This window comes from Aquarana catesbeiana, linkage group LG06 (assembly GCF_042186555.1).
Source record: "Aquarana catesbeiana isolate 2022-GZ linkage group LG06, ASM4218655v1, whole genome shotgun sequence".
Taxonomy (NCBI): Eukaryota; Metazoa; Chordata; class Amphibia; order Anura; family Ranidae; genus Aquarana; species Aquarana catesbeiana.
The window spans coordinates 412414186-412439314 of record NC_133329.1 but is presented as its reverse complement, the minus strand read 5'-3'; the positions used below and the strand labels follow the sequence as shown (position 1 = coordinate 412439314).

The 25129-nt window shown below is 45.1% G+C and overlaps 1 protein-coding gene across 1 annotated transcript in view; it reads right to left on the bottom strand.

The window, feature by feature from the left end:
- LOC141147292 (protein mono-ADP-ribosyltransferase PARP14-like) overlaps positions 1-25129 on the bottom strand; it is a 132438-nt gene that overhangs the window by 69844 nt on the left and 37465 nt on the right. Inside the window, exons 11-15 of the mRNA XM_073634501.1 lie at positions 24156-24218; positions 13198-13374; positions 6424-6657; positions 5469-6098; positions 2755-2894 (exon numbers count right to left, since the gene is read on the bottom strand). Of these exons, the coding sequence (XP_073490602.1) occupies positions 2755-2894; positions 5469-6098; positions 6424-6657; positions 13198-13374; positions 24156-24218 (1244 nt within the window). The remainder of the gene's footprint in view (positions 1-2754; positions 2895-5468; positions 6099-6423; positions 6658-13197; positions 13375-24155; positions 24219-25129) is intronic.

Sequence of the window (25129 nt, the reverse complement as noted above, 5' to 3'; positions counted from 1 at the left end):
CCCTGTATTGTTCTATGGTGACACCCCTGTATTGTTCTATGGTGACACCCCTGTACTGTTCTATAGTGACACCCCTGTATTGTTCTATAGTGACACCCCTGTATTGTTCAATGGTGACACCCCTGTACTGTTCTATGATGACAGGTGACACCCCTGTATTGTTCTATGGTGACACCCCTGTATTGTTCTATGGTGACACCCCTGTACTGTTCTATGGTGACACCCCTGTACTGTTCTATAGTGACACCCCTGTATTGTTCAATGGTGACAAGTGACATACCTGTACTGTTCTATGATGACAGGTGACACCCCTGTACTGTTCTATGGTGACAAGTGACATACCTGTACTGTTCTATGGTGACACCCCTGTATTGTTCTATGGTGACACCCCTGTATTGTTCTATGGTGACACCCCTGTACTGTTCTATGGTGACACCCCTGTACTGTTCTATAGTGACACCCCTGTATTGTTCTATGATGACACCCCTGTATTGTTCTATGATGACAAGTGACACCCCTGTACTGTTCTATGGTGACAAGTGGCACCCCTGTACTGTTCTATGGTGACACCCCTGTACTGTTCTATGGTGACACCCCTGTACTGTTCTATGGTGACACCCCTGTACTGTTCTATGGTGACACCCCTGTACTGTTCTATGGTGACACCCCTGTATTGTTCTATGGTGACACCCCTGTATTGTTCTATGATGACACCCCTGTACTGTTCTATGGTGACACCCCTGTACTGTTCTATAGTGACACCCCTGTATTGTTCTATGATGACACCCCTGTACTGTTCTATGGTGACACCCCTGTACTGTTCTATGGTGACAAGTGACATACCTGTACTGTTCTATGGTGACACCCCTGTACTGTTCTATGGTGACAAGTGACATACCTGTACTGTTCTATGGTGACACCCCTGTATTGTTCTATGGTGACACCCCTGTATTTTTCTATGGTGACACCCATGTATTGTTCTATGATGACACCCCTGTACTGTTCTATAGTGACACCCCTGTATTGTTCTATGGTGACAACCCTGTACTGTTCTATGGTGACACCCCTGTATTGTTCTATGGTGACACCCCTGTATTGTTCTATGGTGACACCCCTGTATTGTTCTATGGTGACACCCCTGTACTGTTCTATGGTGACACCCCTGTACTGTTCTATGGTGACACCCCTGTACTGTTCTATAGTGACACCCCTGTATTGTTCTATGATGACACCCCTGTATTGTTCTATGATGACAAGTGACACCCCTATACTGTTCTATGGTGACACCCCTGTACTGTTCTATGGTGACACCCCTGTATTGTTCTATAGTGACACCCCTGTATTGTTCTATGGTGACACCCCTGTATTGTTCTATGGTGACAGGTGACATACCTGTACTGTTCTATAGTGACGCCCCTGTATTGTTCTATGGTGACACCCCTATACTGTTCTATGGTGACACCCCTGTACTGTTCTATGGTGACACCCCTATACTGTTCTATGGTGACACCCCTGTATTGTTCTATAGTGACACCCCTGTACTGTTCTATTGTGACGCCCCTGTATTGTTCTATGGTGACACCCCTGTACTGTTCTATTGTGACGCCCCTGTATTGTTCTATGGTGACACCCCTGTATTGTTCTATGGTGACACCCCTGTATTGTTCTATGGTGACAGGTGACATACCTGTACTGTTCTATAGTGACGCCCCTGTATTGTTCTATGGTGACACCCCTATACTGTTCTATGGTGACACCCCTGTACTGTTCTATGGTGACACCCCTATACTGTTCTATGGTGACACCCCTGTACTGTTCTATGGTGACACCCCTGTATTGTTCTATGGTGACACCCCTGTATTGTTCTATGGTGACACCCCTGCATTGTTTTATGGTGACACCCATGTACTGTTCTATGGTGACACCCCTGTACTGTTCTATGGTGACACCCCTGTACTGTTCTATGGTGACACCCCTGTACTGTTCTATGGTGATTCCCATGTATTGTTCTATGGTGACACCCCTGTACTGTTCTATGGTGATTCCCATGTATTGTTCTATGGTGACACCCCTGTACTGTTCTATGGTGACACCCCTGTATTGTTCTATGGTGACACCCCTGTATTGTTCTATGGTGACACCCCTGCATTGTTTTATGGTGACACCCATGTACTGTTCTATGGTGACACCCCTGTACTGTTCTATGGTGACACCCCTGTACTGTTCTATGGTGATACCCATGTATTGTTCTATGGTGACACCCATGTACTGTTCTATGGTGACACCCCTGTATTGTTCTATGGTGACACCCCTGTATTGTTCTATGGTGACACCCCTGTATTGTTCTATGGTGACACCCCTGTACTGTTCTATGGTGATACCCATGTATTGTTCTATGGTGACACCCATGTACTGTTCTATGGTGACACCCCTGTATTGTTCTATGGTGACACCCCTGTATTGTTCTATGGTGACACCCCTGTACTGTTCTATAGTGTGCCAGGTAATAAGCCCCATCAGGAGATCCAATTAGATTGGACATTAGTAGGAGGAGGGAGGAAACGCAGGGGAAGCGAGGAAGCAGCCGCTTGAAGCTTGGAGAGAAGCCACCGCCTGGAGCATTGCCCACGAGATGGGATAAGTGGGGGGGCGGCACGACCTACTGACTGACCTGGGGGGTGGGCAATATTGGGGGCCACCCGTGACCCGACTGGGTCCCCCTCCAAAAAAAAAAATTCACCAGCAGCCACTGACCTTAATTATTCTCATTTGACACGTCTGTGTGAAGAGTCCTTCGACTTCTGAGTAGTCAGAGTTGCTGCTGGTCAGCGGTACCACCTTCAGCGGAGTGTTGTCCATGGAATCCCAATACGGGGGGGTTACGAGGGACTCGACTGTAATATGAAGAGTTACATTTTGGTTTCATTGTAGAACACAATTATCACCCATCAGTGTACATCACAGGTGTGTGAAGCCTATTGCATTCGGGTGTGCACCCGAAAGCACAAACACAAATGCATATGTGTATACAGTGCCTTGACAAAGTATTCATACCCCTTGAAATTGTCCACATTTTTTCATGTTACAACCAAAAACATAAATGTATTTTATTGGGATTTTATGTGTAATGCCGCGAACACACGGTCGGAATTTCCGACAACAAATGTTCGATATGAGCTTGTTGTCGGAAAATCCAACCGTGTGTAGGCTCCATCGGACATTTGCTGTCGGAATTTCCGAGAACAAATGTTTGGGAGCTGGTTCACAAATTTTCCGACAACAAAAGTTGTTGTCAGAAATTCCGATCGTGTGTACACAATTCCGACGCACAAAATTCCACGCATGCTCAGAATCAAGCAGAAGAGCCGCACTGGCTATTGAACTTCATTTTTCTCGTCTTGTACGTCTTGTACGTCACCACGTTCTTGACGTTCAGGAATTTCCAACAACATTTGTGTGACCGTGTGTATGCAAGACAAGTTTGAGCCAACATCCGTCGGAAAAAAATCCACGGTTTTGTTGTCGGAATGTCCGATCATGTGTACGGGGCAATAGACCGACACAAAGTGGCACATAATTGTGAAGTGGAAGGAAAATTATAAATGGTTTTTAAAATGTATATATCAGGAAAAGTGTGGGGTACATTTGTATTCAGCCCTCTTTAATCTGATACCCCTAACTAAAATTTAGTGGGACCAATTGCCTTCAGAAGTCGACTAATTAGTAAATAAAGTCCACCTGTGTGTCATTTAATCTCAGTATGAATACAGCTGTTCTGTGAAGCCCTTAGAGGTTTGTTAGAGAACCTTAGTGAACAAACAGCATCATAAAGGCCAAGGAAGACACCAGACAGGTCAGCGATAAAGTTGTGGAGAAGTATAAAGCAGGGTTAGGTTATAATAAAATCTCCCAAGCTTTGAACATCTCACAGAGCTCTGTTCAATCCATCATCGCAAAATGGAAAGAGTATGGCACAACTGCAAACCTACCAAGACATGGCCGTCCACCTAAACTGACCAGCCGGGCAAGGAGAGCATTCATCAGAGAAGAGCCAAGGGCCTCTTACCCCAATTTTGGGGAATCCAGGGTTTCCCCCAGGGCGGTCCGACAAGGGTTTTTTATGCTGGCAACCACCACAACCAGCTCCTATCCTATATGCAATCACCTCGAAGGGCTTGAAACCTCTGAGAGAGCTTAGCTCTCCATCTAGCATTGGACGAGGAGACTGGCTTCACTATTTCCAACTATGCCACTTGTATGATGGATTGGGCAGGAGCGGCTCTATAGGGATCTTACCAAGTTTGAGGAGCTGTGTCTCTCTAAACCAAAAATGTATACATACCCTTTCCATGCATTTCCTCACCGTCCCTTTTATATCCGAGACTGGTAGCGAGAATTAGGCATTAAATTGGCTGATGAGGAATGGGATAAAGTCTTTTTTCTTATATTTAAGTCAACCTTTGCTTCCCACTCACAAGAAAGAAACTATAAAACCATAACCAGATGGTATCGCTGCCTGGCACGATTAAATAAAATCAATCCAGCTATAGCAGACAATGTTGGAGATGTGGCGAGCCTGATGGTACACATTTACACATATGGTGGTCTTGCCCGGCAATTAAATCTTACTGGTCCGCCATATTCCGTCTAAGCCACTTGATCTCTGGTAAGAACTGACCAGAGACCCCAGAGGTTGCCCTCTTATCTTTGATTCCGGGATCAATTACATCTATCAAAAAGGAAATATTTTGATTTTTGCTGATGGCAGGTAGAGCTTTGATACCCTGATATTGGAAATCGACAGAAATACCAACAGTACGGGGATGGGTTGCAGAAGTGAACCACACCATGGAAGAGATGGTAGCCTCAGCTAATGAAAATGATTCTAAGTTTAGGGAGATATGGACCCCATGGGTGCAGTTTCTTGAATCTCCAATACTCTTATCCTTTGTGAGTTATTAGACTTAGGTACCCCTTCATGAATAGCTACACTGGCATGATGTCTTGGGCTAGATAACATGAATTATTAGTTAGCTAAAAGTTTATATAGTTCTATACATGTAAAAGTACAGATACAAAAGCCCTCTACCTCTATAATAATAAACTAGGAATGATGGTTTGGCCGGCTCCCCCATTGTACGCCCTTTATCCCCCCCCCCTCCCTTTTTTTCTTTCTTTTATCTCAATCTAGACCCCCTCCCCAAAAAAAAATTTGTTGGATATGATCGTTTTGTTAATGCTTTATTATATTATAACTATACAACTCTATGTAGATTGCTACCATATGATGTCTCGATGTGTTGACATTTTTACCTTTGGAAGTTAGCCCCTAGTAGAGTCAACAATATTAATAAGAATTGTTGATGTTATATAACTGCATTGTCTAACAACAATAAAAAATTTATTAAAACAATAATTAACAATATTGATTATTGATAAAAATGTGAACAAGAAAGAATGGAAATTACCATCTTTTGGATTCCTTTGGAGTGTGATTTTGTTTCCTTTGGGATCTAATGCTGATTTTCGCTCTGCAATTGCCTTGTATTTTACACCGGCGATATGAATATCCACAGCACTGTTGTCCGTAAAAGCCTTTTCCAGCTCCAAGTTTGTCATTTTGTTGAAGGGAGTAAAGTTGGTGCCTTGGTAATATCCCCACTCCACCACGTTACTGCACAGCTCCGCCTCTTGTTCTCGCGTCTTCTTATCTCGCACATCTTTTATCATGGCTTGAATTTTATTACTGACCTCCAGAACATCCTTGGTGCGGCCCTTCACCTTTATGGTGGATTGCGGTGAGTCAAAATTAATATATACCCCATTGTCCCTCTGAAGCTGAGCCAGAACACCACGGTCCTTATTATCTAATTCCCGTATCCAGGTATCTGTGATAGTATTTTCATGCTGATCCTTTGTTGCAAGACCTTGGAGCCAATCTGAGGCCGCTTTCACAGATTCATGGCTCTCTGCACACAGGTGGATGATGGCCGGCTCAATGTTTTCTCTCAGCTCAAAAACTTTGGTTTCTTCTTCTTCTTCTTCTTCTGTTTTACTGTCCTTATTTTTGGCAGAACTGCTTAAACCAAATAAGGCTGCTATATGAGAAGGTAAAGAATATTAGGATAAGACATAACGAGCTTACAGAATTTACCTTATATACTATGTAGAAGGACAGTAATACATAAAGGAAGACTTCCTGTCTGATAGAACATTGCCAATGGTAAAGGAAGTCAGTGAAACTTTATGTCTCCTAGTTAGGTAGAAGTTTGCCCACATCGCTGATTCCAGAACTTATGTCCTCTCAGATCTTCATTTACAGAGATGACATGAGCAGCTCACACCGGGGCACAACCTGTAGCCTTATCCAAAGAGCATCCCTGAATAATCAGCAAAGCAATGTAAAAAAAATCTGACACTTACATGTTATTTTAGTAATCCCAGTAATATCAGAAATCCTAGAAAACCAGGACTGTTGTTTGGTTGCAGGTGGTGGCTCCTTCTTCTTCATACTGTCATGGAAATCTTTTAACATTGGTTGCTGGAATATTACCAACGTCACATGTTGGACAGTCACCGCTAACTTAGATTTTGCAAAATCCACCACGGCATCTAGAATTGCATCAGCCACTGCCGCAGAAGACACACCGCCGGCACCTGGACAAAGAGAGGACGAGAAGAGCAGAGAGTGACCAAGAGGGCGCATTATGGAAAACATCCTCACCCTCCTGAACTACTGTTTTACAAACTGTTCAAAGTGGTTTATCCAATCAGTTAATACAGTATATTTTTATTCTTTGCTGATGAGTTGTTGTTTTTTTTAACGTTCCTTCTGTTAATGTGAGGCAATGTTCTTTACCTCAGCTTCATATTGAAAATACTGACCATTTGAACATTCATGTATTGATAGGGTTCAGTCTTGTTCTCCCTCCCCCCTATGTCCTCCAGACTTTACATATTAAGTTACTGCAGTCTCCCCCGATATGTTTTATTCCCATCCCTCCAAGCAGCAAACAATTACTTGTAGAAACCTTCGCCACTTTAACCCTTCTCTTCTCTATTCTGCTACTGACCACCTATATGACATAATCTCTCCCCTGTCCTGTCCTGACCTGGCCACTTCTGTCTACAACAGTTCACTCTCATCATCACTAGATGCACTTGCTCCTCTAACCACACGCAGAATTAGGCCCCGACCGTTACAACCCTGGCAAACTGACAACACTAGAAATCTCAAGAGACATTGCCGTGCTCTTGAACGACTGTGGTGTAAAACCAAATGCCTGCAAGACTTCACCCTATATAAATCTGCCCTTCTAAAATACAATTCATGCCTCCATGCTGCCAAACAAGCCTATTTTGTCTCTCTTATTAATTCCTTGTCATCCAGTCCCCGTCGGCTCTTCTCAACCTTTAACTCTCTGCTTCGTCCACCACCCCCTCTACCCACTAACTCACTTACTGCCCAAGAGATTGCCAATCACTTCAAAGACAAGATCGATGCAATTCGTGAGGACATCTCCACTGTGTGTACGTCTTCCCCACCCATCATACCTTGCCCAGCAGCACATTCAACACTCTCCTCTTTTGAATTGGCTACTACGGAAGAGGTTACAAAAATTTTCTCGGATGCCCACCTAACCAATTGTCCCTTGGATCCTGTTCCCTCACAACTACTACGGTCACCCTCTTCTTCTATCCTATGCTCCCTCACCCACATCTTCAATCTCTCCCTTTCTAGTGGCATTTTCCCCTCCCCTCTAAAACATGCACAGATCACTCCCATTCTTAAAAAGCCCTCACTGGACCCTACCGACCTGAACAACTTAAGACCCATCTCATTACTCCCATTCACCTCTAAACTTCTAGAACGCTTAGTCTACAACCGTCTTAGCTCCTACCTCAATGAAAATAACCTTCTTGACCCCTTACAGTCTGGCTTTCGCTCGCAGCACTCCACGGAAACTACCTTACTAAAACTCACTAACGATTTACTAACTGCTAAAACCAACAGCCAGTACTCCATACTCCTACTACTTGACCTCTCTGCGGCCTTTGATACTGTTGACCACCCGCTCCTTCTCAATAAACTACATTCCCTTGGCCTCCGAGATTCTGCTCTATCCTGGTTCTCTGGCTATTTATCACAGCGCTCCTTCAGTGTCACCTACAACTCTGTCTCCTCCTCTCCATTGCCTCTTTCTGTGGGGGTCCCCCAAGGCTCGGTTCTTGGACCCCTTCTCTTCTCTATCTACACCTCCTCCCTAGGTCACCTAATAACTGCCCATGGCTTCCAATACCACTTATACGCTGATGACACCCAAATCTATCTGTCTACTCCTCACCTCACTCCTTCAGTCTCCTCCCGCATTACTAACTTACTAACTGACATATCAGCATGGATGTCGCACCACTTCCTTAAACTAAATCTCTCTAAAACTGAGCTATTAATATCCCCCCCGCCCCCGCCCGTGCCCCCCTCCATGAATTTTCCATCAAAATCAACAATGCAACCATCAGTCCCTCCCCTCACGCCAGGGTACTAGGTGTAATCCTAGACTCCGACTTGTCATTTCAGCCTCAAATCCAATCGCTGTCAAAAGTTTGTAGAATTCACCTCCGTAACATCTCTAAAATTCGCCCTTTTTTAACAAATGAAACCACCAAGCTCCTCATTCACTCCCTTGTTATCTCTCGCCTTGACTATTGCAACTCCCTTCTCATTGGCCTACCGCTCCATAGGCTCCTCCCCTCTTCAGTCTATCATGAATGCTGCTGCCAGACTTATCCACCTTACCAACCGCTCAGTGTCTGCCAACCCTCTACTTCAATCCCTACACTGGCTCCCAATCACCCAGCGAATTAAATTCAAAATTCTAACCACAACATACAAAGCCATTCACAACTCTGCCCCAAGCTACATCACTAATCTTGTCTCCAAATATCACCCAAATCGTCCTCTCCGCTCTTCTCAAGACCTCCTGCTTTCAAGCTCTCTCATCTCCTCCTCCCATGCTCGTCTCCAGGATTTCTCCAGAGCCTCTCCCATCCTCTGGAACTCGCTACCTCCATCTATCCGGCTATCCCCTACTCTTGCTACCTTCAGGCAATCCCTGAAAACTCATCTCTTCAGGAAAGCCTATCACGTCTCCAACTAATCTCCTACCACTTCCACCAGCTCATTCCCCACAGTTACAACCTTTTGTACCACCTGCCTCACCCTATTAGATTGTAAGCTCTTCTGAGCAGGGCCCTCTTAATCCTACTGTATTGTATTGTATTATAACTGTATTGTCTCCCTTTTATATTGTAAAGCGCTGCGTAAACTGTTGGCGCTATATAAATCCTGAATAATAATAATAATTCCTTCAATTTTCACCATTTATGTTGTCCATCTCTGGACTTGTTTTTTTTTTTTTTTTTTAAGTGAGGTCTCCAGAATTGTACACAGTATTCTAAATGAGGTCTAACCAAAGTTCTACAGTGCCTTGAAAAAGTATTCATACCCTTTGAAATTTTCCAGATTTTGTCATGTTACAACCAAAAACATAAATGTATTTTATTGGGATTTTATGTGATAGACCAACACAAAGTGGCACATAATTGTGAAGGGGAAGGGAAATGATCAATGATTTTCAGAATTTTTATACAAATAAATATGTGAAAAGTGTGGGGGGGCATTTGTATTCAGCCCCCTTTACTCTGATACACCTAACTAAAACCTAGAGGAACCAATTGCCTTCAGAAGTCACCTAATTAGTAAATAGAGTCCACCTGTGTGTCATTTACTCTCAGTATAATACAGCTGTTATGTGAAGCCCTCAGAGGTTTGTTAGAGAACCTTAGTGAACAAACAGCATCATGAAGGCCAAGGAACACACCAGACAGGTCAGGCATAAAGTTGTGGAGAAGTATAAAGCAGGGTTAGGTTATAAAAAAATCTCCCAAGCTTTGAACATCTCACAGAGCTCTGTTCAATCCATCATCGGAAAATGGAAAGAGTATGGCACAACTGCAAACCTACCAAGACATGGCCATCCACCTAAACTGACCGGCCGAGCAAGGAGAGCATTCATCAGAGAAGAGCCAAGAGGTCCATGGTAACTCTGGAGGAGCTGCAGAGATCCACAGCTCAGGTGGGAGAATCTGTCCACAGGACAACTATTAGTCGTGTTCTCCACAAATCTGCCCTTTATGGAAGAGTGACAAGAAGAAAGACATTGGTGAAAGAAAGTCATAAGAAGTCCTGTTTGTAGTTTGTGAGAAGCCATGTGGAGGACACAGCAAACATGTGGAAGAAGGTGATCTGGTCACATGAGACCAAAATTCAACTTTGTGGCCTAAAAGCAAAACGCTATGTGTGGGGAAAACTAACACTGCACATCACCCTGAACACACCATCCCCACCGTGAAACATGGCGGTGGCAGCATCATGTGGTGGGGATGCTTTTCTTCAGCAGGGACAGGGAAGCTGGTCAGAGTTGATGGGAAGATGGATGGAGACAAATACAGGACAATCTTAGAAGAAAACCTGTTATGCCGCGTACACACGGTCGGACTTTTCGTCTACAAAAGTCCAACGGACGCCGACGGACTAAAGCTGGCTGGTAATCCGATCGTGTGTGGGCTTCTCCGGACTTTCAGCAGACTTTTTCAGCCTCAAATCCGACGGACTTTAGATTTGAAACATGCTTCAAATCTTTACGTCGTAACTACGACGGACCCCGAAATCCGCTCGTCTGTGTGCTAGTCCGACGGACAAAAACCCATGCTAGGGCAGCTATTGGCTACTGGCTATGAACTTCCTTATTTTAGTCCGGTGTACGTCATCACGTACGAATCCGTCGGACTTTTGTGTGGTCGTGTGTAGGCAAGTCCGTTCGTTAGAAAGTCTGCTGCAAGTCCGCCGAAAGTCCGCCGGAAGTCTGTCGGACAGGCTGTCGGACTTTTGTAGACGAAAAGTCCGACCGTGTGTACGCGGCATTAGAGTCTGCAAAAGACTTGAGACTGGGGCGGAGGTTCACCTTACAGCAGGACAACGACCCAAAACATACAGCCAGAGCTACAATGGAATGGTTTACATCAAAGCATATTCATGTGTTAGAATGGCCCAGTCACAGTCCAGACCTAAATCACATTGAGAATCTGTGGCAAGACTTGAAAATTGCTGTTCACAGACGCTCTCCATCCAATCTGACAGAGCTTGAGATATTTTACAAAGAAGAATGGGCAAAAATGTCCTCTCTAGATGTGCAAAGCTGGTAGAGACATCCCCAAAAAGACTTGTAGAGAAAGGAGCTTCTACAAAGTATTGACTCCGGGGGGGGGGGGCGCTATACAATTTCCCCACACACGTTTCACAGATTTATTTGTATCATTTATCATTTTCCTTCCACTTCACAATTATGAGCCACTTTGTGTTGGTCTATCACATAAGATCACAATAAAATACATCGCCAACAGAATAATGGCATTGATTAAAAAGGGGATTCACTCCAGAGATAAAACGATAATTCTCCCGCTCTACAAGAGTCTGGTCTGGCCGCACCTGGAGTTTGCCTTTCAGTTCTGAGCTCCAGTCACCAGTAAGGATGTGCTGGAACTGGAGAGAGTCCAGAGAAGGGCAACAAAGCTAATTAAGGGACTGAAGGATCTCAGCTATGGGGAAAGACTAAAAGCACTGAACGTATTCTCTCTGGAGAGGTGACACTTGAGAGGGGATATGATATCAATGTACAAATACCATATTTGCTGTGACCCCACAATAGGAAAAAACTTTTCAGTGAAAGGGAATTTAAAAAGACACGCGCCAATCACTAAAATTAGAGGAGAAGCAGTTTAACCTTAAACTGCGTAGAGGGTTCTTTACGGTAAGGATGTGGAATTCCCTTCCACAGGCGGTGGTATCAGCGGGGAGGATCGATAGTTTCAAAAAACTATTAGATGGGTACCTTAACGACCACAACATACAGGGATATACAATGTGATATTAACATATACGTACACACACACAGGTTGGACCGGGTGGATTTTCAACCGCACCAACTATGTAACATTTACGTTTTTGGTTGTAACATGACAAAATGTGGAAAATTTGAAGGGGTATGAATACTTTTTCAAGGCACTGTATATAAGGGAATCAGGACCTCCTTCCTCCCGCTAGTGGTTCCTCAAGTCATAACTAAAGATCTTAAGGCTCGAGTCACACCTATGCAGTTTGCTTTTGATCTATTTCTAACGTGCTTTTTGCGGTGCATTTTGCATTTTTTTTGCACACAAGTTTTTGGTGCTTTTTTCACGCTTTAATATGCGTTTAGCGTTTTGCAATTTTTATTCTTTTTTAAAATTTTGTGGCCAATCTGTTGTTGGATGGACTAAAAAAATGCAAAAAGGAAATCATGGAAAAAACGCACTACATGCTTTTCTGCAGCTTCTCCATTGAAGTCCTTTGCACCGTTCTTCTTTTAAAAATGTCCCTGACCCTTTCCAAAAATCGCAGAACCTGAAAAAAGCTTAGATTTAAACGTGTCCCATAGGAAACCATGTTATAACAGACTGTAGCGTGTTTCTGCAAAAAGCAATGAAAAATGCATAGCTGTGAACAGAGCCTTATAGTGGAATTAGGACCTCCTTCCTCCTTCTGGTGACACCTCTAGTGATATAAAGATCTATATAGAGGAATCAGGACCTCCTTCTTCCTTCTGGTGACACCTCTAGGGATGTAAAGATCTATATAGAGGAATCTGGACCTCCTTCCTCCTGCTGGTGACCCCTCTAGTGATATAAAGATCTATATTGAGGAATCAGGACCTCCTTCTTCCTTCTGGTGACCCCTCTAGTGATATAAAGATCTATATAGAGGAATCAGGACCTCCTTCCTCCTGCTGGTGACCCCTCTAGGGATATAAAGATCTATATAGAGGAATCAGGACCTCCTTCCTCCTGCTGGTGATCCCTCTAGTAATGCAAAGATTTACAGTATATAGGGGAATTGGGACCTTCTTCCTCCTGCTGGTGATCCCTCTTGTGATATAAAGGTCTATATAGATGGATTATTATCTCCTCCTTCTCGCTGGTGATCCCTCTAGTATTATAAAGATCTATAGTATATAGGGGAACACGAACCTCCTTCTGCCTGCAGGTGATCCCTCTAACGGTAAATAAAGATCTATATAGGGGAACCTGAGAATCTCTCACCTGTCCCCATGGCTGGGAAGGCCACTGAGGTTGCTTGTTGTCTCTCACACATGTGCAGGACATTTGTTACGCCTTTCCCTATTAAAGCTGGTTTAGTATGTCCGGCAACATGTATTATATTCTTACAATGGAGGTTTCCTGCTTGTGTGACCACGTACCCATTGTTGGGTTGGGTTCCTGGAAGAAAAAGAAGAAAAATATTTAAGCAGTGGTGTAGGAGCTCATCTTCAGACATGGGGGTCAATTGGTGAACATCACATAAATAACGAAAGGAACCTCAAAAGCCGGGATTGTATCTCAACTGCTGGAGGTGTCAGGAGGTAAAGACGGTAACCCCATTTACCAGCTACCATTACCTGAGCAGCCAATCAGTTCAGATCCTACACTGTGTGGTGGCTCCAGAAGTGATTGGAGGGACCCCCAAAACTGCTAGTGGTGAGAATTTAAGGCTTGAAGGTTTGGTCTCATTGAAGAGCACGGAGGGGGAAATATAGCTGCACTCAGGGTTTAGGTCCAGTGTAAATTGGGCTGATATACAACATTTTAAAAGTTTGTCTTTCCTTTAAAAAAATTGGTATTGATATCAGTTTTGACATCAATGGCACCAAAAACCATAAAGGTTTAATTTCACAAACAACTGTTCTTCATTAATTTGTTACCACAATCATCAAAATTCACAGACACCAAAGAAACAAAAAGATTAAAAATAGGTAAATTCTGTAATAATCACTATACATCTTAGGATATAAATATGTCCTCAACTGATACCCCAAATCTGTGTACCCAAGTAGGTGTACACACTAGATTTATCTATAGGTCGTATATGAATTTATATTCTAAGGCAGCAAATCCAAACACTCATCCAAAGAGCCGGCCAATCCCTTGTGTTCTTTATTTACAGATAACCAAGGCATGAGCCATGGTGAGACCCCAGGGATGCAAACGTAAGGCTTATAGTTCCAAACTAAATGTGATTTTTGTAAACAATGTTCAGAGCATTCAACAGTTCAAGATGTTAATGACAGGATCTTGCAAAGACCATCCATGACTTAAAAATGGAATGTTTGTATAAAGAAGAACCACATCAGTTAATTCAAAGTTCTCAAGATCTGGGTATATGCAGAAATGGACTCATCAGATCTGGTGGCTGTACCATTTACCAATGACATTTAGGAAGAGTGTTCAGTTTTCAGTCTTAATTTTAACCTTTATTAATTTAAGTTTCTGATTTAAAGATAAAAATTCCTGTTTCTTATTGAAATAATTACTTTCTTCTCACTATTTAACTTAGTGCACGTCCGTCACAAAATTTCCTGGATTGTTTCCTTGTCAAGATCTGCATTTCTGTATGAACTATTTACCAAAATATTCTTGTTTTATTTCATATATTATCAGTGGTGTATTTAGGTTTTGTGCTGCCCTAGGCCTGACTAAACGCATGCACCCCCCTAATTTAAATACGACCCACCCCATCCTGCCGAGGCCACACCCCTTCCTGTTTAAGACCCACCCTATCATCTGTAAACCACGCCCCTTCCTCTTTAGGCTTATTTGGCACCTTTCAGGGTGGAACGGGTACCTGTTTCTGACAGGGATAAATAAAGTGTGGCGCTAGTAGTGATATCATTTAGAAATAGTAATAACACTATGACATAAATAAAAGTGTATAATCCTCAAGTGTGTACAGAAAAAGGGTTAATATGGGGGATATTACCTTCCCCACCCAAGCTCTCCCATGAACAGATTCAACATAAATGAGATGACTTGTGCAGTGATATAACTACATGCATATGCTAAGTGAGTAGAGAAAAGAGAGGTTGGTATTGAGTATCTCAGCAATAGATAGAACCAATCAGATCAATACTTGGAGATTCAACTACAAGATGTAATAATAAAAAGAAAAGAAAAAAGTTGAGGAATAGAAAATTAGGAACTATCACAATGATGTATATCAAATAACATACAACCCAAAAAAAAGGGGGACCAGATAATATTCAAAAGTCCATCAAGGTGGTAAATACACAGATGTAAACATATTTAAAGTCCACCATCTTAAATTCGGGATTGCTAGATATTAATCTTGGTGTAAATAGTTCATTTAGGTGTGGTAGACAGGGGCTGTTGGACGTATCCCTGCTCAGAAGTAGAATTTTTCCCTTAGAATGGTGGCAATGGCTCAAAGGAACAGATACACAGTGCCCTTACCCGATAAGGTGGACTCACAGGCCCTTGGCGGTGAGTCAAACGAGCTTGTACCGTCAAGCGGTGTAGGACTGTGAAGTCGTATGTTGGTCCTGGGTGGGATTTCCACTGATGTCACCGGATGGCACGTCTTTAGCTCAATAAGGTTTCGACAGATGTCATCTAATGGTGTGTCCCTGGCAGGGCTCAGCTGGAAGCCGGGGTCAGCCTCAATCGTCAGATGAAGGAAATCTTTTCCTCAGCAACCTTGCCAGCTGCACACCTCCCAAAGGGCTCTGCTGATTGCAAAGCACAACCTGTCCACCTTCTCCCCAGGCAGCTGCCAGAAATCCTCACTGCTCGGCACTGACGCTTCTAACAAGCAGCCATCGTTCACTAAACCATTCTACAAATCCGGGTGATAAAAGAGGAAAAGCACTGTACCTAACTGTTTCTGACAGGTACCCTTCCCCACTTCCGGGAGACTGCGCTGTCCCCTCTGAAGTTTGGCCCCCCTCCTCCTTCCTCCACTGGGCCATTCAGAAAGTGCAACGCGCTTCGCACATGTTCAGTGGGGAACCGGTCGGTTTCCCTTACCATGAATGATAGTGGTAAAACCCGAGAGCCGAATGTCTGTGGGGGGGCGGGGATGTGACGTATGACGTCCGCACGGGGGAGGGACCCGACGCCGGTGCCGGGGTGAGGGTTGGAGACGGGCTTCCAGATCGTTCCGGAGAAGCCGAGCGGGGTGAGAGCCCGCAGGATGCCCGGACGTGACCTCGTGAGCGGCCGCTTGTTCGCATGACCTCCACCCCCCCGCAGAGGTAGTAGAAATTTTAGCCTCAAGCAGAACCCCCTTAACCCCCCGAACGGCAGAGCGGAAACAGCATAGAAGGGAAAGTGTGGCTCCGGAGCAAAACTTTGTGAAGAACCGGAGGGAAAAGACCATGTCAAGGCTATCCGCCCCCCCTGGAGCTTGGAAGTAGGAGCCAATAGAGGACGGCGGGAACTCCCGATCCTCGGTCGGAGGGCTCGCGGACCGGATCTCGTCCCCTGCACTTCAAACATCAAGTGCCGCTATCCTCCAGGCTACCCCTTAAGCGGACGCTGAAAACAAGGCAAGCGCAGCAGGGGACAAACACGCCGGCGGTGTATGGAGAAGGAGGAAATAAAGGTATGATAAAGCTATGCCTTGCTTTAATCAATATTAAGTGAGAACTGTGCAATCAATTATAAGTAAGAACTGAGCAATTAATTATAAGTGAGAACTGTGCAATTTTGAGTCTGACTTTCAAGTAGAGCTTGAGCTGCCAGGAGGCTACTAGAGATCTGGACTGTGTTGCATACATATCTTTGTGCTCTCCCTTGTGCTCTCCCTTGATGAAGTTAAATGTGATTAAATCGAGGTCTTCCCTGTCCCTCCCCATCATTCTTATGTTATGGTATGTGATATTACATATGAGCTAAACAAGCGCTGCGTAGCTTCTAAACTAAATCTCTATAACAATAGAGACAATAGAAATAACAAAGTGTGGACGGGAGTTCAATCTCCTTTTAAATTTACGTGAACAGCGACAAAAAATCCATAAAACATATACAAAAGATCAGGACTGTTACACCTGTGCCCTTCAGGGCTCTGCTGAAATCATCTTTCATTTGCTTTTGGGAGTCATATGGGACTGTGCTGCTGGCCCCTGTATTTTTTCTCTGCTGAGTTTTCAGTAGCACGTAGACAGCGTGGTGAAATCAGCAAGTACACTCCAGGAATTAGGAATAAGGGGTATTCACCTGGAGCGCAACAGCGGAGCTGTTTTTGGGAAAAGGAAATAGGCCCGATATCCTGCGGGGGCTCCTTCTCGAGCAAGAAAGGCTCTTGGTCCAAGGCATGGACTAAGAAGGAGAGCATAGACCAGTGGAGCGGTAGGAAAATTCGGGGGGCGGGGGCTTAGAACTTCCAAGTAAACCACACATACCGACCACTAGGGGTAAAGAGCGAATAGGGGGTGGAAGTATGAGAGGCCGCTCATCAAGAGCAACAGAACCCCGGAACTCAAGGGAGAGTCTGAACACCAGTTCTATACAAAAATATCTAAAAGAAGCTAGCTTAAAAAGCCCTGGAATGGAGGCGAAACAAACAGGAGTGAAAGATAAGAAGAAAGACCAGCAGAAACAAAAGGGGGGACAGGGCGATAGGACCAGAGAAGATCAAGAGCTGGAAGGTGCGTCCGCCTGTAGCAGTGTGGAAGAGCAAAGAATAATGGCGCTTGTACCAAGTAAAACTGAAATGACTGACATGTTCGCTAAGCTAGATAAAAACGGAAATTCTAAATGTTCGTGCCGACATGGGACATCTCTTGTGCAGAGTTGAGGATGCCAAGACAGATGAGGCCTGTTCTAGACCAGCTCAGGAGGGCTAACCTGAAGTACAGCTGGGGGTTCCCAACATCCCTGATAGTCATGAAGGATGGTAGATCGCACAGAATGAGATTTCAGGAAGAGACGCAGGACTTCTGTGACAGTCTGGGCATTCCCATCCCTGATATGTCATAAAGGGAGATACGGAGTACAGAGAGTGATCAGCTGGGGCGGGGGTTGGGGTGGGTGGTTGGGGGTAGGGTTTTTTTTTTTCTTTTTCTTTTTTCTCCCCAGCTGAAAATCTCTTCTGGAAGTACATAGGATGTGACTCTGAACTCAAGTTACTATAATGCAGAGATGGGGGATTAGGAGGGGGAGAGTTCTACTAGTTGATATGATGCTTTTGCGGGATGGTGGGGGTCTGCCGAGGGGGCTGTCTTGCTTGGTCGGGGAGCAGGTTCTCCGACCCTCTGGCCCACCCCCCCTTATTTCCCGGGGGGGGGGCACTGGACGCCGGCGGTGGAGTCCCACCCCGAGGAAGGAGGCACACAATATGGGATTGGTCATTTTCCCAATGTGTGAGCTCGGAGTCGGTTTTCAACCGAGGGGAGGCGGGGGGTTGGGTTGGGGGGGGAAGGAGGGGGGGGAAGGAGGGGTGGTTGGGGGGGAGGGGGGGAGGGAGGGGTGGGTGAAGGGGGGAGGGGTGTCGGGATGGGGAGGTGTTCCTGCAGGTTGGGCCCCAGGGGAGCAGGTGGTAGGGGTGATGGGTGTGATCGATCGATATGCCAGGGCTCAAATTCATATCATACAATGTGAAAGGTTTAAACTCGCCTATAAAAAGACATAAAAAATTGAAGGAACTTCAGCACCTGGGTGCCGACATAGTATTCCTTCAGGAGACCCACCTGACCCTGGATTCCAGAATTAGGCTTTTCTCTCCAGGGTTGCCTATGTGGTTCTACGGGGACACGCCCATTAAAAGATCGAAGGAAGTTGCTATTGGGTTTTTGAAAGCCTTGAATTTCTCACTAGTAGATAGAATGATGGACCCTGAGGGTCGCTACATTTTATTGAAAGGTAAAATGGGGAATAGGATGTTTACCTTGGTGAATGTGTATTGCCCCAATAAAGATTCAACTGTGTTTTTGGGACAGTTGCTGACGAAGCTTATGGAGTTCAGGGAGGGTGAGGTTGTGCTGGCGGGGGACCTCAACTTTTGCCTAGATTCAGATCTGGATAGCACGTCCCGTGCCCAGGGGATAAAGGAGGCCTCAATCAGCACAATCGGGCGGAGGTTGTTTCGATGTCAGCTGATGGATGTATGGAGACTGCAACACGCCACAGAAAGAGATTTTACCTTCTTCTCCCCTGTGCACGGGACTTACTCCAGATTGGATTATATTTTTGTGGACCATAGCCTGTTGGATTGGGTGGAGGAAACCAGAATAGAAATCTTATCCCTTTCAGATCATTCTCCGGTCACGATGAAGGTGAAGATCCCAGAATGGCAACGACAACCCTTCTCGTGGAAGCTGAATGAATACATGTTCAAGGATCCAAAAGTAGTAGAAAGGGTTCAGGAGGAAGCAGACTTCTTCTTTAAATCGAACGATACTGGAGAGGTGTCCCCCTCGATTTTATGGGAAACACATAAAGCCTATATTAGAGGGATCCTCATTTCCTTGGGAGCAGGGTTAAAAAAAAAAGAGAAAGGAAGAAAGGACAAGGTTGATAGAGGAAATTTTCTCTCTGGAACAGGTACATAAAAAGTCCCAAGGGCAGAATCAGGATTGCTATCGCCAATTAGCTGCTAAAAGGGAGGAGTTGAGGGACTCGATGGAGCATGATGCCAAAAGAGCCTTTAATAAGATAACAAAGGATAACTACCTCTGGGCGAATAGGTCAAGCAAGCACCTGGCCGGATTAATAAGAAAAAAAAGGGGTCGGAACTTTATTGAAAAAATTCAAAATATAAAAGGCGAGGCAATAGTGACCAGTAGAGGCATGGCAGATGAGTTTAAAAAGTTCTATGGGGCTCTGTATTCTATCGGTCAACATGGAGCAGAGGACCCCACTCGTATGAGTAGAGGCGAGGAATTCCTGAAGGGGGCGGGGTTAGTCGAGTTATCCGAGGAGGAGAGATCTATTTTGGATAGACCTATTGAGGAGGAGGAAATCTTTGCCGCCTTGAAAGATTCCCCAAAGGGTAAGAGCCCAGGCCCAGATGGATTCACCACTATCTATCTAGAAAAACTAAAACATATCCTGGTACCTAGGCTTTGTCACTACTGGAACGAATTGGGTACCAACTGTGAAATGGAGAGGGAAGCCCTAGCCGCGACGATAACTTTAATATTAAAAGAGGGGAAGGACGCCATGCTCTGTTCAAGCTACAGACCCATTTCGTTGCTGAACGCAAGACGTTAAACTTTATGCGAAAGTGTTGGCCAATAGACTGAAAGAAAAAATGACCTCTCTGGTCCATCCAGACCAGGCAGGGTTTGTACCCGGGAGACAGAGCAGGGATAATGGGGTGCGAGCAGCGCTTCTGTTAGAAACCAGTAAACGGGGTGGGCCCCCAGTTCTATTTCTGTCGGTGGATGCCGAAAAGTGTTCGACAGAGTAGACTGGGGGCTCATGATGAAAACTCTCGAAGCCATGGGGATCAGCCCAAGGTTTATCGCGTGGGTCAAAATACTCTATAACAATCCCACGGCCTCCCTCAAGGTAAATGGGGCCCTTTCAAAGCCCTTTAACATGATAAACGGCACCAGACAGGGCTGCCCCCTCTCCCCTCTTTTGTTCGTTCTGACCCTCGAGCCTCTGCTGGCCACTATTCATAACAACCCAGATTGTAGTGGAGTGAAGACGGGAATTGAGGAGCATAAACTCGCGGCATTTGCCGATGATGTTCTGTTCTTCATTACGAATCCCAGAATTACGCTCCCAAACTTGCTTCAGATTCTCAGAGGATACGGGGACATCTCTAATTTCAAAATAAATTTGAGGAAGTCAGAGATCTTAAATATTAGTTTGGGAAAACAAGAGGAGGCCCACCTAGCTGAAGTTTTCCCCTTTCCGTGGAAAAAGGAAATCAAGTACTTAGGGATAAAATTAGCTAATACTTTGAAGAAATTGTATTTAAAAAATTATATTACATTGCTGGACGAGATCAGGCAGGAAACTAGAAGAATATCATCAAGGCCTCTATCTTGGTTTGAGCGTCTAAATGAGGTTAAAATGATATTGACACCTAAAATACTGTATAAATTTCAGATGTTACCTATTCCTCTGCCCAAGTACTATTTTAGAGCCCTACGGAGCTCGATAGCGAAATTTGTCTGGGGTGGCAAAAAACCACGTATCTCTTATGCAATTTTAAGTAGGAGGAAAAAAAAGGTGGACTTGCACTGCCTGATTTCAATAGGTACTATATATCAGTAGTTTTATCACGAGTTATTGATTGGTTTAAAAAGGGATCGGAGAAGAGATGGGTAAATATAGAACACTATTTGAGTAACACTAACTTAGGGCACATTTTGTGGAATCCACCCAAATATAGAGCACTTAGCAGCAACATGGCAGTTTTGACATATAACACTTTTAAATACTGGGACCTGATACACAACAAAAATAAATGGACATACAACTCACCACTGATCTACATGAAAAATAATATATTTTTTGAACCTGGGATGAGGGAGGTGGGGGGGAATTGGTTAAAAGACGACTGCACTCGATTAAAAATTTTTTTGAGTAATGGGAGAATTCGCACGTTTGCCGAGTTAAGGAATGAATCGGGGTCATGGGTGATGGATGGCTGGAGGTTCCTCCAGCTCTCACACTTTATAGACAAGCTACCAAAACCACTGAGAAGTGAAGATGAGTATAGACCGCTTGAACAGCTCTGTGTGAGGGAGCAAACAGGCGGTGCTATTGCTCAAATCTATAGGATTTTGGGATCAGAGACGGAACTGGAGGTACCTCCTTACATCAAAAGGTGGGAGCGGAATTAGGGTCACAATGTAGTAAAGCTCTGTCAGAAAAGATTTTGCAGTTGGTACACTACTCAGCACTTGACACAAGAAGAACGGAAATTCGCTATAAATGTCTTGCAAGATGGTACGCCACCCCAGACAGGTTAAGCAAAATTGATAGTACGAAATCAGACACCTGCTGGAGGGGGTGTGCATGTTTGGGAACAATGGCTCATATGTGGTGGGAGTGCCCCATCATTAAGATTTATTGGAAAAAAATCATATCATTGATTAAGGAGATCACTGAGGAAGTAATAGCAGAGGACCCGTGGGTATGTCTCTTCCATGGTACGACGATGTCGGTAAAGAGATCCCGGTCCTCTTTGGTCCCTATAATGCTCGATGCAGCTAAAAGACAGATTGCCATGAAATGGCTGGAACTGTCAAACCCAAATATACGAGACTGGCTCCTTTACATAAACAAAATAAATAATATTGAGTGTTTGGACGATGGGGGACTGGTACCGGATGAGGGGGAGGAACCGACGGGGAAATGGGCAGGCTGGCAAAAATTCAAAAGGTCCTTTAGCTACCTGGAGGAGATAATAAATACGGGATAAATGGCAGGAGATCAATTTGAGACTGGCGAGATTTAATTTAGAGGGTGGTTCCCTTGGCAGTCCTCTGCAGGATTGGGGGGAGGGAGGGGTTGGGGCGAGGGGATTGGGGATAATGACATTAATATGTGTTTTATTGATATGCAACTGGTAATGTCACCGGTTGGGTGTGGTTTTGTATTGATAAAATAATAAATAAAGAATTTAAAAAAAAAAAAAAAAACCCGAGAGCCAATCCGAAAATCGGCTGAGGTGTCGACATCGCTGGATCCCTGGACAGGTAAGTGTCCTAATATTAAACGTAAGCAGCTACAGTATTTGTAGCTGCTGAGTTTTAATGCTATCAAGGGGGGGGGGTCTCACTGTGCCCATCAATTGCAGCCTCACTGTGCCCCATCAAACGCAGCCACTGTGCCATCAAATGCAGCCACTGTGCCCCATCAAATGTAGCCACTGTGCCCATCAAACACAGCCACTGTGCCCATCAATTGCAGCCACTGTGCCCTCAAACGCAGCCACTGTACCCATCAAATGCTACCACTGTGCTATCAAACGCAGCCACTGTGCCAAACGCAGCCACTTTGCCCATCAGTTGCAGCCACTGTGCCCCATCAAACGCAGCCACTGTGCCCATCAAACGCATCCACTGTGCCCATCAAACGCATCCACTGTGCCCATCAAACGCAGCCATTGTGCCATCAAACGCAGCCATTGTGCCATCAAACGCATCCACTGTGCCCATCAAACGCAGCCATTGTGCCATCAAACGCAGCCATTGTGCCATCAAACGCAGCCACTGTGCCCATCAAATGCTGCCACTGTGCCCATCAAACGCAGCCACTGTGCCCATCAAACGCAGCCATTGTGCCATCAAACGCAGCCATTGTGCCATCAAACGCATCCACTGTGCCCATCAAACGCAGCCATTGTGCCATCAACTGCAGCCATTATGCCATCAAACGCAGCCACTGTGCCCATCAAATGCTGCCACTGTGCCCATCAAACGCAGCCACTGTGCCCATCAAACGTAGCCACTGTGCCCATCAATTGCAGCCACTGTGCCCATCAATTGCAGCCACTGTGGCCATCAAATGCAGCCACTGTGCCATCAAATGTAGCCATTGTGCCATCAAACGCAGCAATTGTGCCATCAAACGCAGCCACTGTGACCATCAAATGCTAACACTGTGCCCATCAAACACTAACACTGTGCCCATCAAATGCTGCCACTGCCAGCGCCCATAACACTTATATAATTTATTTAATCATTATACCTGCTGTCCTGGGGGTTTCCCTCGTGCTCCTCTCTCTCCTCCATCTGACATCACAGCCAGATCCCGCCCCAGGGACAAGAAGATTCACTGCAGGGGAGGGTAGGCGGAGCTTAAGGCTCCACCTGTCACCTGCTGCTTATGGGGGCGCGAGTGACACACGCCGCCCCCCCCCGCATGAGAAAACCCCCCCACACATCTTGCCGATTCCCGGCTGCCGCCTCCCGCACACATGCAGCCCACGGCGGCCGGCTTTCTGTAACGGCGCCCCCACCCTCTGCCAAGCACGCGCATACACCGCGGCGCCGCTACAGAAAGCCGGCCGCCGTGGGCTGCATGTGTGCGGGAGGTGGCAGCGCGAGCCGGGAATCAGCAAGACGGGTGGGGGGGCTTCCTCTCATGCGGGGGGGCGGCCCTTTTTGCCACCCCCCGCAAAGTGCTGCCCTAGGCCTAGGCCTTGTTGGCCTAGGCCAAAACACAGCCCTGTATATTATGTCACATGATCTCTTTCTCATTCTTTGTCCACATGTAAAAAATTTCTTCATAATGTTTCTTACCGAGAAGGGTACATTCATTTTCAATATTAGGTCCGGCTCCTTCCAGGATGGCTTTAGAAACTCCTGTAACAACACAACATATCAGCTTCAAATTGAAAAAATGAGATTCAGTATTTTTCAGTGAGTGGAACCAGAAACATTCCTTGACAAGGTCAAATGAAACAAAGCCATGAGAAATATTTTATCTCTATGAATTCATACAAGACACCAAAAATTTTGAGATGAACTAAAGTCCTTTTCCTTTTTAGTTTTCATCCATTAGTATTGGGAGCCTTGTATGGTTAATTTATTCCCGTCAAACATCTATCAAGTTTCCTCTATGAATAAAGAGAGTCTTTCTGAATATAGGAGAGTCTATTTTTGGAGATAGTTGATGTGAAACATATCCTCACTCCTGTAAGATGTATCAGATTTTTCACTCACCACCAAGATATCACATCTCCAACATGACCCTCCATAAGATAGAATATACTCTGCTCCTGGCCTTCTCTCTACCTTTCTGATTACACTCACTACCAGGACATCACACCTCCAACATGACTCTCCATAAGGTAGAAAAATACTCTGCTCCTGACCTTCCCTCCACCTTTTTGATTACGCTCACCACCGGGATATCACATTTTTCAATTTGGCGGCACAGTGGTGTAGTGGGTAGCACTCTTGCCTAGCAGTAAAAAGGGTTGCTGGTTCGAATCCCAACCATGACACTACCTGCCTGGAGTTTGCATGTTCTCCCTGTGCCTGTGTGGGTTTCCTCTGGGTACTCCGGTTTCCTCCCACACTTCAAAGACATGCTGGTAGGTTAATTGGCTTCTGTCCAAAATTGGCCCTAGTATATGAATGTGAGCTGGGGACCTTGGATTGTTGGTTCCTTGAGGGTAGGGGCCGATATGAGTGTGCAATGTATGTGTGGAGTGCTGCATAAATTGATGGTGCTTTATGTACAGGGATAGGGACAATTGTAGACCCACACT